At 39.1% G+C, this 13,155-nt stretch overlaps 1 protein-coding gene across 1 annotated transcript; it reads left to right on the forward strand.

Moving 5' to 3' along the window:
* Positions 1 to 6,396: 6,396 nt before the first annotated feature.
* Positions 6,397 to 7,704, forward strand: LOC311499120 (trace amine-associated receptor 7g-like; the record flags this gene model as incomplete). Its single annotated transcript, XM_084559985.1, has 1 exon — positions 6,397 to 7,704. Exon 1 carries the CDS (start codon positions 6,772 to 6,774, stop codon positions 7,702 to 7,704), a length of 933 nt encoding a protein of 310 aa, XP_084416111.1. The 5' UTR covers positions 6,397 to 6,771.
* Between the last annotated feature and the right edge of the window lie 5,451 nt (positions 7,705 to 13,155).

Genomic DNA, 13,155 nt, shown 5'->3' on the forward strand with positions numbered 1-13,155 from the left:
CTCCTTTGTGCCTCCAAAACAGTTGTGACTCATCAGAAAATCGACATGGGCCTCCTGAGGGTGTCCTAAAGCGTTTTTTTTTTATTTTATTTTTTTTTTCCAACAATATCTTTATTGAGTTTCAAAATGATATACAGAAATTAGAGTGCTTCCACATCAAAGGAAACATCCAGGGCAGCTAAATTATTGTATAACAGTCAATCGCCCTTCCTTGCAAATCAGACATTTATAAGATGATAGAGCAACATTTAAGTGGAAGTACAAAATATATGACCTGTAAATAGTAACTTAATCAAATAAAAGAAAAACACAAACCCCCCCCAAAACAAACAAAACAAACAAACAAACAAAAAAAAACAACAACAAAAAGTTTCTCTATTTTCCAAGGGTTGCTCAACTTCAACTCAATTGCACTGTTGTGCATGGTTCAAAATTACAAACTCAAATGTACAATTCACACAGCATTAAAAATCAAGTATTTAAATAAAAGGAATTAGTTTAGGAAACTGCAGAGGACCAACAACAATTACACCTCATCTGCCTCATTCACCATACTACTAAGATCCACATTTTCCATATATTGCATAAAGGGACCCCAAATGTTTTGAAAAAGTGATAGTTTCCCCTTGATAAAGTAAGTAATTTTTTCCATTGGTAAAGTTGTGGACAATTCCTTAATCCAGTTAATGAGTTTTGGTTTACTGGTCTTCCTCCATGAGAGTGCTATGACTCTTTTTCCCAGCAGTAGACACAAGTCCAGGGCGGTAATTATCTTTCTAGACATAAGATGTCCATCAGGATATAAACCTAAAATAAAAAGTTTAGGGTCAAGAGCTAATTGTATACCCAATATAGTGTCCAGAGCTTGTTTAATTTCTTTCCAAAACTGTTGTACTTTATTGCATTCCCAGACACAGTGGAAGAACGTCCCTTTCTCCTCTCCACACCTGAAACACAAGTCTGGGATATCACCATTATACTTATTAAGCTTTTCTGGAGTCACATATGTCCTCATTAGCCAATTATATTGCAGTACTTTGAGACGAGTACGGGTAGTTTGTGTTTGTGCTTCAGCACATACCTCCTCCCAGTCTTCGGAGGATAAGTCCTCCTGTAAATCTTCCCTCCAGGCATTAAGTTTTCCTAAAGAAGATTCAAGGGAACCCTCTACTAACATATTATATAGTTTGGAGATTATTCCCTTTCCAAAGCAGTCTCTTTTCATTTCTGTTTCCAAAGTGGACAACGGAGGAATTGACAAACACTGATTTTGAGATGATCTAATAAAGTTTCTCACTTGTAGATATTTAAATCGATGTTTGCATGGAATATCATACTTGGCAATCAACTCCTCAAATGACATCAAAATCTCACCCTCTGATCCCATGAGATCCCCTATTGTCTTTAAACCTTTGTCAGCCCACTTCCTAAAACCAGGGTCTGCTCTGCCTGGAGGGAAAAAATTATTACCCCATATTGTGCTGAAACGTGCGAGAGAGGCGGATTCACCCAGATATTTCTTAACCTGATACCCTAAAGCATTTGTGTGTGTGTGTCTGTGTCAGGCTGCATCGTATGAGGGGCCGTCTGGGACATTATTCAGAATTAGTTTGCATATACACAAGTGAAACCAAAGTCATTCACACACTATAGTGAAACCTCGCACATACACATATGAAACCATTCACGCACTACAGTGAAACCTCGCACATACACATATGAAACCATTCACGCACTACAGTGAAACCTCGCACATACACATATGAAATGCTCTCACGCACTATAGTGAAACCTTGCACATACACATATGAAATGCTCTCACACTATAGTGAAACCTCGCACATACACATATGAAACCATTCACGCACTATAGTGAAACCTCGCACATACACAATGAAATGCTCTCACACACTATAGTGAAACCTCGCACATACACACATGAAATGCTCTCACACACTATAGTGAAACCTCGTACATACACATATGAAACCATTCACGCACTATAGTGAAACCTCGCACATACACATATGAAATGCTCTCACACACTATAGTGAAACCTTGCACATACACATATTCTTGACATGTAAAATAATTTTTTATTCTGAAAAACAATATATGTATACCGTAAATTCCGGACTATAAGCCGCTACTTTTGTCACTTGCTTTGGACCCTGCGGCTTATACAACGGCGGATGGATTTTTACAGCTAACGGTCACCAGGGGCGCACTATCATGTCATAGACGATGACACGAGGATTAAGAACTGACTTTTCTGGTATAGTAGGCTGGTTATTTTGATACAGTAAACGGCCGTGTTACTGCACCTTTACTGCTGTGTTGGCTGTTTTCGAAAAAGATGCTGGTTATTTTGTTGAGCAGCCGGGTTACTGCACTTTTGCTGCCGTGTTACAGGCAAGCACTTTTACAAACAAATTAAATTTACCCATTTAACGTTATTGCCTTGTCAAGCGTTGTAAGCTTTGTTTTTTGTTATACTGCACTACGGTACTATGACTGCAGGAAGTGCGCTAGGAGCGCACCGTTGTATTATTTGTGCACTGCACGAATGCTGTTTGTAATGTCAAAGATGTGAAAGTTTGATCGATTGATTTTTTGTTTGATTGATCGAAAGATTTATGTTTGTCAAATGTAAATAAATGGGACGCTTTGCGTTTCCAAACAGTCATTTCTGTCCCGACAATCCCCTCCGTGGTAGAAGAAACCCTTACGGTAATTAAACATTAAAACACCAGCGGTTTATAGTCGGGTGCGGCTTATAGTCGGGTCGGGCTTATAGTCGGGTGCGGCTTACATATGGCACAATCTGTAGTTTCCCCAAAATTTAGCTGGTGTGGCTTATATTCAGGTGCGCCTTATAGTCCGGAAAATACGGTAATCCAAGGCACAAGTCGATCGGGACCAGAAAATAATTTATCTTTCGCCATAGACTGCCGTTCATATTTTTTAGAAAGATAGGTCCCATGGAGGCAATCGGAAGGGGCGGGACTTCGGCTATGCCTTCCGTTTACACTGAAATTGTCACGCATACACGCCAGTGAAATGCTCACACACATACAACTGAAAATGTTGAACTCGCTAGAGATTTTCAGATTTGTATTCACATTTCACTAGTATGGGTGAGAGCATTTCAATATTCGAAAAGGTTTCAGTAGTGACTATGAATGGTTTCATATGTGTATGTGCAAGGTTTCACTATAGTGCGTGAGAGCATTTCATATGTGCATGTGCGAGGTTTCACTATAGTACGTGAGAGCATTTCATATGTGTATGTGCAGGGTTTCACTATAGTGCGTGAATGGTTTCATATGTGTATGTGCAGGGTTTCACTATAGTGTGTGAATGGTTTCATATGTGTATATGTGCGAGGTTTCACTATAGTGTGTGAGAGCATTTCATATGTGTATGTGCGAGGTTTCACTATAGTGTGTGAGAGCATTTCATATGTGTATGTGCGAGAGCATTTCATATGTGTATGTGCGAGGTTTCACTATAGTGCGTGAGAGCATTTCATATGTGTATGTGCGAGGTTTCACTATAGTGTGTGACAGCATTTCATATGTGTATGTGCGAGGTTTCACAATAGTGCGTGAATGGTTTCATATGTGTATGTGCGAGGTTTCACTATAGTGTGTGAATGACTTTGGTTTCACTTGTGTATATGCAAGCTAATTCTGAATAATGTCCCAGACGGCCCCTCATAGCATCCTGCTGGGGATGGCTGCTGCCATCAAGGAGTGTCATTGCTATGGCATGGGGGTGCTTGGTCTGGTCTAGGTGGGTGGTGCATCTCTAAGTGACATCCACATGAATGAATGCCAGGTCCTACAGTTTGAGATGATTAATGTTATTTACTTCTCCTGTCAGTGGTTTTAATGTTGTGGCTGATCAGTGTATATCTACTGCCTCTGGTGGGCTCCTACCTCTCCCTTCTGGGTGATGATGGGTATGGCATATTTCAGTCTGACATCATAGAACAGGCAGGCCAGGAAAATGCTGTCAAAAAACGGGTCAGCACGTTTGAAACAGGACCACATCACCTGGAATAGAGAAAAAGACAACAAGAAAAAATGGTGTAAATGAGAATGAGAAAAAAATGGGAAATCAATCACAGAGCCTTATATAACTCTTCAGAGCAAATATAAAAATGAATGATTGCAAAGGTTGCTCATCGCAATGGTGTGGGGTTGCCTGGTCTGGTCTAGGTGGCAGGGGTTGAACGACTTCAGATTTTTTAAAGTCGACTAAAATGTGGTGTAAGTGGAGTTGACGTCCAGTAGTTGATGATGTCACACAAACAAAAACATAGTAGAAAGTAATATGTTCTTGACCTGAATACATATTGTAGCATTCCACACAAGAGAAGCTATGGAGGCTTTTCTGCAAGTTTATTGAAGCTTGAACACGGGCTACTGTCGGTCATAAATCACGTCTAGACCATAAACACTGTCAGTCTGACATGTAATATGCAACTCTTGCTCGGGGGAAAAAAACACGCTTTACAACCACAGCAACAATGTCAGGTAATAGAACACAACAGAACATGACATGAGATTATCAAAACTGTGCGCTGCAGATTTGTAGAGCCTGTAAAATCGGCAATTTCAGAAATGTTTAATAGTACTTCACAGCTTGTTGTAAGATAGGATAATGTAGCCGGGATATAAAAAACAAAACAAAAACAAAAACAAACAAAAAAAACGGTATCTCTGAATCCTTTTCCATATATAGCATCAAAGGTCTAATAACTTTTGACAATGAAATTCACCAACAAATTGTTGCCTCCTTCTCTCTGTTACCACAGGACGTTTGGTAAAGTTGTTAAGTGACTGCTGTTGAGAGGATTTGGACCGTTCCTCTGCTAGTGTTAGTGGATGAGTTTTCAGATCAGTGTGAATTGCAGTAGTGCATTTGTTGTATTTCAGGACTGACTTACACATTCTGCATGTCACAGTAGAATGGGCTTCATCTTTAGTGAAGTATTTCCACACACTTGATGAACCGCTGCTAGTTTAGCATGATGCTGCTCATGGCAGGGCAGTAAAGTCGACTCGTCGGTACAACCCCTAATAGGTGGGTGGTACATGTCTAAGTAATATCCACACGAATGCCAGGTCCAAAAGTTACCCAGCAGAACATTGTATTGTCACAAGATGGTCAATGTTATTGATTTCTCCTGTCAGTGATCATGATCTTATTCCTGATTGGATGTTGTAATCCTGTTCGCCCCCAACCCCCTCAACGACAGGTAAGTACCTAGCCGTTAACAGACAATAGTCGTGCAATTTCTATTTAATTCCGATTTAAACCTCAAAATGTCTTTAAGAGCTTGTCAAGCTTGGGTTCCTTCCCCAGCTGGGGCTGGGGTTCCTTCCCCAGCTTGACAAGTTGACATGCCACGTGCCAAGAACAAGTTTGCAAGTTGCCAGAGGTCAGCACTCCCAGGTCCTCCCCGTCACCTGCTGCCCAGCTCGTGCTGCACCCGACCCTGATGCCTTCCCCTACCAGTTGTGGGTCCACAGGGAGGCAGCTCTATGTTTTTTCTTTGGTCTGTGCCCAGCCATTCCCCTTGGAAGTAAGCCTGGACACCAGAAGGTTGCCGGGAAGGTCCCTTCCTGGTCTGGGACCTGGTGGGAGACCCAGTTTTCCTGCTCTGGAGAAATTTACTGCAGTTCATTTTAGGCCATTCCATCAAAGGCAATGAATCAGTCTTTGGTGGGCCCATCTCTTGCAATAAATATTGTATTTATACAGGTTAGAGTCAGGTTTGTCCATGAACAAATACAAGACAAGAAAGTTATTTCATAAGGATTTGACTTTTTGTGTGTAATGTGAGCTACTAAAAATGCCAAGCATTCTGTACCTTAAACACAGTGTAACTCAGCTGTTCTTGTGTTATTCCAGTTTGTAACTTTGTTTGTAACTTTATCCATGTAAGCATTACATAACTGCCTTGTGACAGATTAGTTTGTTCATAGAGTGCACCTTGGGGAGGAGCAGAGCTCTGTGTACCACCAGAGCACCTCAGGGACCAAAGACTGATCTGTTTTTCACACCTTTAACAGGGGACAGGTTAAGTTGTGTCATGCTCTAAACATGAACAATCAAGATAAAAGAAAAGTAAAAAAAAGAAATTTAAAAATTGTGTGTATGTGTAAATCTGAATATTCCCACATTCTACATACCACACTGACAGTAGTTTTTGTTACCTAATATTAGTTCGTAGTAACTATCACATAAATAACATTTAGATGGTTATGTTTTAGCATATTACAGAAGTTGGTTAAAGATCCTACTTTAAAGTGTCTTAACTGTGTAAGTGTTTCTGTGACTACCAAGACATAAATATCAAGGGTTATTAGATGGCAGTGTGGACATAAAAAAAAAAAAAAACTAATTTAAAATTGATGTCATAATGCCACAAAGGCAGCTTATGGTTTCTCACAGCTAATTGGCTCAGCAAATTATTAATTATTTATTGAAATTAGCTGGGAAATTTCAAAAGTGACAGTCAAGTCCAAAGTCTCTGCTGAGCATGAGTGAGACATACAGAGATGCCAGCAAGCCTTCATGCAGTGTAAGGAATGAGAAAGTAAATGAACTACACATCTATGTAACTTGTATGTATCCTTTTAACAAAATGTCTTGCATTTATTCTTACTAATAGATATGTTTCATTGACTGCTGTTATAATTTTATTGTTTTATTCATGGAAATCTAAGTCATATGTTGAGATCTCCCTAGTATGGCACCATGCAGTTTCTCAATACAACAGATAATGACATGAACTGGAATTTCTGTCAGTCAGAAAATTACTTATGTGTGTTGTTATATATTTTTCTTTCCTTACTGACTGCTGTGACAGTATGTGGCAATCTCCTTGTGATAATGTCTATCATTTATTTTAAACAGCTCCACACTCCTACTAACTACCTCATCCTCTCCCTAGCAGTGGCTGACCTGCTAATAGGAGTTTTAATGTTTCCTTTCAATATGGCGTTCTCTCTAACATCTTGTTACTATCAGAACACTTCAAAATGCAAAATAAGAAATGCCTTTGACTTTACAATCAGTTCATCTTCCGTTCTAAACTTGTGCTGTATTTCTGTTGACAGGTACTATGCAGTGTGTCATCCTCTGATATACACAACTAAATTAACTGATCATGTTTCCGTGATGATGGGCCTGGGGAGCTGGGCTCTTTCATTATTTTTTGGAATATCGCACTTTGTAATTGAGTTTTCTTATGATTTATGTAACATAGAGTGTTTCATCCTTCTTTGTATTTTAGGTTTTTTAACATTTTGTGTCCCAACAATAATATTGCTTTGTGTCTACTCTAAAATTCTGCTGGTTGCACTGAAACAAGCATACAGCATCCACAATGCAACCTCCCAGTCTGGACCAGTTGCCAGTAAGAAGGAGAGAAAGGCCACCAAAACGATGGCTATAGTCATGGGATTATTTTTGATATGCTGGCTGCCTTTTTTTATCACTTACCCCTTGCATCAATTGAGTAACATTGTTACTGATTTGCTTGAACCCTTTAACTGGTTTGCACTTTCAAATTCAATGTTAAATCCATTTATTTATGCTTTCTTCTACCGCTGGTTTAGATCAGCTTTCAGGATGATGATTACTGGAAAGATATTTCAAGGTGATTTTACTAACACAAATCTGCACTGACATAATTCAAACTACTTATTTCATTTATTACTCTCTATTCTTATATTATTATATCATATGCCATGCCATATTTGCATTATTATGGCCTGCATACACTGCACATTATGCATATCTTGTACATATACAGGTTAAGGTATTCACAAGTTGTTCACTTTGCATTTCATATATTATCACAAAATTGTCACTGTCACCACACAAATAAATACATTATTAATTAATGTATAAATTATTACTGCTCCCTGTGCTTCTCTGAGTAAGGATGATTTAATGTTTATAAATGATCTATAAATGTCAGCATGTTTGTGAAAAATTTAAATTATAAGTATTAATTTACATTTACCTATTGATGATTAGTTTTGAGTCGCCACCAGACACAAGAGTCATGTCTTTATGTACTAGTGTGCAACGAAACACAATGTTTATGCAATACATGTGTACAAGAAGGAGACAAATGAATGAAAGTCAAAAAACAATGCTAACAAGATTATACCTAGCTGGTTGTGCTTACTATATTCTTTAATATATTGACAATAACAAGACAAGACAAGACAAGATAATCGTGGTCGTGAACAAGGTATTAACAGCACTAGTTATAATTATATGGACATTATATTGTAATAAATAAAGTATAAAATATTGAATACAGTACACACGCGTACATGAATAAAGGCAGTAAAATAAAAATAACTAACATGAAATGGTAGGTAACAAAATCTTATAGAAATAAACTTAATAATCTTAGACTGCTGTTGTCACTTTTATACACGTGAACCTTGTTAAGCTGACTAAACACAGACATTAAACATAGAAAGCTGATGTAAAGCTGGTAATGGCAGTACTAGTTGTTTGAAGGGCAGTCTTATTGGATCAGACCTGTTGCCCAGACAGTCCTCAAAGTGTGATGCTTCAGAGGGTTCTCTGTTTGGCAAGCTAGACCTAGTCAGTTGCTATATTTGATCAGGAGACTATAACTGCATGAACATAATCCAGAAGATACAGTGCTGCGTAAAAGTTTTTGTGCCCTTCAAAATCCTCTACTTCTCTGAATAAGAGTGACTCAAAGCATCAGCAGATTTTCTCACAACTACTCAAAGCAGGAACAATGAGAACCTTATCAGACAAATGATACACAATTATTATACTTGTGAGTTAATTAACAAACTAGTTTATTCATGAAAATGAATGTGCATTTCTACATGCTGCAAAATGAAGTACACTTTAAGGATTACAAGTTAATGTCAAGGCCATATTTTAGTTCATCTGTTCAGAAGTGTTTCCAGTCAGTGTAATGAGGCTGGTGTTGTTCAGTGCACCGTTTTGTTTAAGAAATCTGTGATCTGTCTGTCTATGATCATGCAGAAAAAGTAGCTTTCTGAGGACCTCGCAAAAAGAGTTGTTGTTGCTCATCAGGCTGGAAAAGGTTATAAAACAATCTGTAAAGAGATTTGAATCCACAAATCCACAGTCAGGCAGATAGTGACCAAACGGAGGAAACGAAAGGCGACTGTTACCCTCCACAGGAGTAGTCAGCCAACAAAGATCACTCCAAAAGCAAGACACATAATAGTCTCAGAGGTCACAAAGGAACCAAGGGTAACTTCAAAGCAGCTAACGGCCTCTCTCACCTTAGCCAATATTAACTTTAATTCATCCACCATCAGGAGAACTCTGAACAGCCATGGTGTATATGACAGTGCGGCAAGGACAAAGCCACTGCTCTATCCTGTACTGAATTGTAATATACCATAAGGGTCTATACAGTTCTGCAAGGTGTGCCCACAAATTCAGCATATATATGTATATACACCGATCAACCATAACATTATGACCACCTTTCTAATATTGTGTAGGTCTCTTTTGCCTCCAAAGTAGTTGTGACTCATCAGAGAATGGACATGGGCCTCCTGAGGGTGTCCTGTGGTGTCTGGCAACAGAATGTTGTTAGTGGGGGCCTATGGGTTGAGGGGAGGGACTTCTGAGGATCAGGCTTGGTCCAGTGCATCCCACAGATAATTTGATCAGTTTGAGATCTAGTTAATTTGGAGGCCACGTCAACACCTTGTGCTGTTTTTCATGTTTTTTTGAGTTGTTCCTCAAGTGTTTTTGTGTGTGTGTCTGTGTCAGGCTGCATCCTGCTGGGGATGGCTGCTGCCATCAAGGAGTGTCATTGCTATGGGGTGGGGTTGCCTGGTCTGGCATATTTCAGTTTGACATCATAGAACAAGCAGGGAAGGAAAAAGCCACAGAGATCAGACTGTGATTCTCCTGCTCGTCAAACAACGGGTCAGCATGTTTGAAACAGGACCACATCACCTGGAATAGAAAAAAAGACAAGAAAAAATGGTGTGGATGGGAAATCAATCACTTGTTCAATCACAGAGCCCTATGTAACTCCTTAGTGCAAATATAAAAATGAATGATTGCAAAGGTTGCTCATTGCTATGGGGTGGGGGTGCCTGGTCTGGTCTAGGTGGCAGGGGACATCATCAATGAGTCGAGTTCACGTCGACTAGTTGATGATGTCACACATAAAAACACAGTAGAAAGTAATGCTTTGTAACAATAAAATCTATGTTCTTGACCTAAATACATATTGTAGCGCTCCACACAAGAAAAGCTACGGAGGCTTTTCTGCAAGTTTATTAAAACTTGAACACGGGCTACTGTCGGTCGTAGACCACGTCTAGACCATAAACACTGTCAGTCTGACATGTAATATGCAACTCTCGCTCAGGGGAAAAGAACACGCTTTACAACCACAGCAACAATGTCAAGTAATAGAACTGGTAACACAACAGAACATGACATGAGCTTATCAATACCGTGTGCTGCACATTTGTATAGCCTGTAAAATCGGCAATGTCAGTAGCGTTTAATAGTACTTCACAGCTTGTTGTGAGATAGGATAATGTAGCCGGGACTAAAAAAAAAAACGGTATCTCTGAATCCTTTTCCATGTATAGCATCAAAGATCTAATAACTTTAGACAATGAAATTCACCAACAAATTGTTGATGCGCAGCCTCCTTCTCTCTGTTACCACAGGACGTTTGGTAAAGTTGTTAACTGACTGCTGTTGAGAGGATTTGGACAGTGCCTCTGCTAGCGTTAGCGGATGAGTTTTCAGATCAGTGTGAATTGCAGTAGTTCATTTGTTGTATTTCAGGAAACGTTAGTTTTGTTTGTTCAGCAGACTATTCTCTGTCTGAGTAGTGATGTGAGTCCTGAATGAATCGTTGCAAAACTCAAGATTTATTGTACTGACATGTGAGACATGATTCCTAATCCTTATTAACTTGTTTACTGACTTGTCCCTGCTACCAGTGGCGGTTCTACAGTGAATTGCTCCCCGGGCGAGACCACCTCCGAGCGCCCCCCCCCCCCGGCACGCGCGCGCTTAAAGAAAAGAGCATCCATGAATTGCAAATTTAAATAAATATGCCCTTAGACTCAAAGTGTCTGTCATTAGACGCTATATTAATCTATCTTTCAGGGAGGAACCATTAGCTCCTTGGTTACTGCCTCCAATTCTATGCTTGGCACACTTTTGGTTGGTTAAACTATGTTTTGACATGAAATAGAGTTGTAGCAAATGGCAAATGTTCATCTTTGAAACTACCTACAGATATAAAATTTCGTTGGCTAATTACAGGACCCAACGTGGTGGAAATAAATAATAACTGAACTTGTAACAGTTTTGTTGCAAAGCACAATCTTATGGTGAAATTACATCTGGTGTTTGTTAAGACGAATTACTGTTGTATAAGCAAGCATCATAGTAAAAAGGCTAACAAACGTATAGCACCAGTTAACATTAGCCCTTCATTCATGACATATGATACTGTAATCATACAGAGAGAACATACCTTTTATCTTTCCTGTTTCTGTCCATCTCTGCGTTTATTTGACACTCGACAATCAACAGATTTCCATCCTCCAACGCTGTCACTCACGACCAGAAGTCAAGACTAAACCAATTCACCTTGGTGACCACATAATTACCTATTTTTATTTGGCCATTTCACACAATTCATAAAAACCAAACGTGCATGAATTATAGGCCTGTATTTATTATATTATGAATGAAATGTGCGTTACATGGAAGAAAGTGAAGGTGTTACTAACTTTTATTTTTATACAGTGGACCCCCCCGTCCGTTCAATTTGGGAGAGACCCAGAGGTGAACTGTCCCCCGCGCCCCCCTCCCCTTTCCCTTTCTCACGCACAGCTTCTGTGCATGGCACCTTCTCAGCAGTAGGGGCGACTGCAGCTGCAGGGGGCGCCAATTTGCCAATTCCCTACACAGATATGACAGATAATAGAAAACCACGTAGCGGCGCAGATTTATTTGTTTATTTCTTTAATTTTTTTTCCAACTGCTCGTGCCGCCCCCCTTGTGTAACGAAAAAATGCCGCCCCGGGCGGCTGCCCGGTTCGCCCGTGCCTAAAACCGCTACTGTATATACGTTTTGTATATATTTAATTTGTATTTATATTTTTTTATTGTTTTTATTTATTATTATTATTTTATTTATTTATTTGTTTTGTTTTGTTTTTTGCTCTATTTTTATTTTACCTTTATTGTTTTAATACCTCTTTCTTATACTTTTTTGAGGGGAAGAGGGGAAGGTCGGCCGGCCGAAGGATTTACGCAGCGGATCACAAATTGAGCGGCCACGAGGCGAACGCGACCGGCCTGAGCTTATCAGAATCCTAGAGGAAACACTGAACTTTGCCCATGTAAGCATTACATAATTACCTTGTTACAGATTAGTTTGTTCATAGAGTGCGCCTTGGGGAGGAGCAGAGCTCTGTGTACCATCAGAGCACCTCAGGGACCAAAGACTGAACTGTTTTTCACACCTTCAATAGGGGACAGGTTAAGTTGTATTATGCTCTAAACATGAACAATCAACAGAAAAGAAAAGTAAAAAAGTATTCCCACATTCTACATACCACACTGACAGTAGTTTTTGTTACCTAATATAGGTTTGTAGCAACTAACACATAAATAACATTTAGATGGTTATGTTTCAGCATCTTACAGAAGTTGGTTAAAGATCCTACTTTAAAGTGTCTTAACTGTGTAAGTGTTTCTGTGACTACCAAGACATAATTATCAAGGGTTATTAGATGGCAGTGTGGACATAAAAAAAAATTATTTAAAATTGATGTCATAATGCCACAAAGACAGCTTATGGTTTCTCATAGCTGATTGGCTCAGCAAATTATTAATTATTTATTGAAATTAGCTGGGAAATTTCAAAAGTGACAGTCATGCAGTGTAAGAAATGAGAAAGTAAATGAACTACACATCTATGTAATTTGTATGTATCCTTTTAACCAAATGTCTTGCATTTATTCTCTTTAATAGATATGTTTCATTGACTGATAATTTTACTGTTTTTATTCATGGAAAACTAAGTCATATGTTGAGATCTCCCTAGTATGG

This window comes from Chelon labrosus (assembly GCF_963514085.1).
Source record: "Chelon labrosus genome assembly, chromosome: 14".
NCBI classification, from domain to species: Eukaryota; Metazoa; Chordata; class Actinopteri; order Mugiliformes; family Mugilidae; genus Chelon; species Chelon labrosus.